Source organism: Sphaeroforma arctica, assembly GCF_001186125.1.
Source record: "Sphaeroforma arctica JP610 unplaced genomic scaffold supercont1.4056, whole genome shotgun sequence".
Lineage (NCBI taxonomy): Eukaryota > Ichthyosporea > Ichthyophonida > Sphaeroforma > Sphaeroforma arctica.
Window position 1 is genome coordinate 177 of NW_014036502.1, and position 2,599 is coordinate 2,775.

Consider the following 2,599-nt stretch of genomic DNA (forward strand, 5'->3'; position numbering starts at 1 on the left):
TGCCAAGGGTGTGGTTTCCAGTTATGTCTTTGAACTGGCAGTAGGGGTTGTATCCGAAATGGCTGCATATGTAAATAGGCTCAGGGAGATATCGAACTAGGCCCCTACTATCAAGATGACTACATTCATGTGTTTCTACCACACGGATAGGGGAAACCATACACTCTGACGCTGTCTTAGCACAACTATACGACACATAGCGTTTTTTTTTTTTGGAACTATACCTACGGTCCTACTATAGTCCCCATGTGTTGAAGTACTAAAATATATGGTGCCCCCAAAGCTCCAATTCTAATATAATCCCTATGTTGAATACTTGATGTATGATAACTATACAATATATGCACGAGTGAATAAGGCTCCAACCCCTGGTCTGTGACTGTGATGCATAAGCTATGCCGACCCCTGGCAACTCTCAGGGACAAATACCCCGAACCCGCGTATCGTTTACCAATACAAGTGTCATATTTTCATTTCTCGCTTATCGCTTATACTCATCCGCACAGTCAAATACAAAATACGGGTGACATGAAATAGTGCGTATCTACCCCCATCCCAGCTCAGCCTCACCGCTGCGCTGTTGTGGTCAGGGGGACGTCTACTGATTGGGCACGCATTGCATCTCACCACCAGACACTACCGATACAGAACACACAGAAACTGAACACTCGATTCCCATGACCACATGTCACAGCTGCGCATATCATAATATATATTAGAATACCGAACTTCCGCCGAATACACTAAACAAAACACCTGTGCGATCGATGGAACCATTTATGTGTATCGACTCACTCGCCACCCCGACAACAACCGCACAGATGTGGATGACGGCAAACAAGATGCATCTCGCACATGCTACAGCGCTGCTCATGGTTCCGTTGGTAGGTAAACCCAAGTTAGTGGGCGGTCTCCTGGCGTCTGGCATGACCTTGTTCTGCGGATCGGTGTACGCAAGCGCCTACACCCAAGACCGTGCCTATGGGGCTGTGGCACCGTACGGCGGGTTTATGCTGATCTTTGGCTGGTTGGCTATTTTGTTATAATATAAAGGATTTAAATACAGCTGTCTTATTATGATGTAAAGGTGTACACACAGTTACCTTGTTATAATATAAAGGTTTGTACACAGCTATCGTATTATCATATAATGGTTTACACACACCCATCTTATTATGATATAAAGGTCTACACGCACCTATCTTATTTTAATTTAAAGGTTTACACACAGCTATCTTGTTATAATATAAAGGTTTACACACAGCTGTCTTATTATATTTTAAAGGATTGCACATACCTATCTTACTATAATATAAAGGTTTACACACAGCTGTCATTATATTTTAAAAGTTTACACACACCTATCTTATTGTAATATAAAGGTTTACACACAGCTGACCTATGATATAAAGGTTTACCACAGCTATTATACTATAATAGGAAGGTTTACACACAGCTGTCCTATAATATAAAAGTTTACCACAGCTATTAAACTATAATATGAAGGTTTGCACACAGCTGTCATATAATATAAAGGTTTACCACAGCTATTATACTATAATATGAAGGTTTACACACAGCTGTCTTATAATATAAAGGATTACCACAGCTATTATACTATAATATGAAGGTTTACACACAGCTGTCTTATACTATATAGGTTTACACACAGCTATTATATTAGAATATAGTTACGCGTGGTTGCGGAGTTTCATACGGTCGTCGAGGTACACATAGTAATTGAGTGTGCGCTCGTATGTCACAGGAGATGCATAGGTGTAGGTATAGTTACTTTACACACGTTTGGTGTGGTTTCCACCTGCTGATGCTCTTTAGAACTGTTAATGTCTTAAGTAGACAAAGGAAGACTACTTGAGCCTATAGATCTCCTGCTTATGCTCTCAGGGGCAAAGCGAGCCCAATCCAATCCCTTTTGACTGCCATGACGAATGGTCTGTGCTCTAATCACCACCTGATGTGTTCATGGATACTGTATGCGGATCCTTACACATGATGAACGGTCTGTGCTCTAATCACCACCTGATGTGTTCTTGGATACTGCATTCGCATGCTTAAACTCCGCTCACTATACGATAGGATGCAAGCTAATTGTGTGGGTGCTTCTGAATGGAGGTCACGAGTTGGCTACAGAGCTAGAATAGATGCATTGATACCTTCACTTTTCACTCGTTACACCACAGTACGCAGACTAATCACTTCGCGAAAGCGTGTGGGTATTGCAGAGTGTACCTTCGTTCGAGACAGTCCGTTTCAATTCAAACAAACAACTGCGCGTAGCGCCACCATGCCGATTCCTTCGAATCCTTGACTCGTTTATTAGTGTCCTTACATTCAGCGTGCTACCCGATAGTAAGTGGACCAATCAAATTCGCGGAATCGTGTAGACGTAGCAGCGTAGATCTGCGACTTATGATGTCTGGTCAGTTGCGCCCATTTGCCAGATGCTTTGCAGGAGACATCGACATTCTCCATCAACTGGCCCAGCCATGACACCATCTGCAACAGGGCGTGTTACGTTTTGTACGTTTGTAAGGGATAGCAATAGATATAGGTGTGTGATAGTCATGATCCTATTCGC

General features: G+C 42.5%; 1 protein-coding gene across 1 annotated transcript; it reads left to right on the forward strand.

Annotated features, from left to right (window-relative positions):
- Window positions 1-842: 842 nt before the first annotated feature.
- On the forward strand, window positions 843-1,027 carry SARC_14034 (hypothetical protein; the record flags this gene model as incomplete). Its single annotated transcript, XM_014291836.1, has 1 exon — window positions 843-1,027. A coding segment is annotated over one exon (185 nt), but the record flags the coding sequence as incomplete, so codon positions are not given.
- Between the last annotated feature and the right edge of the window lie 1,572 nt (window positions 1,028-2,599).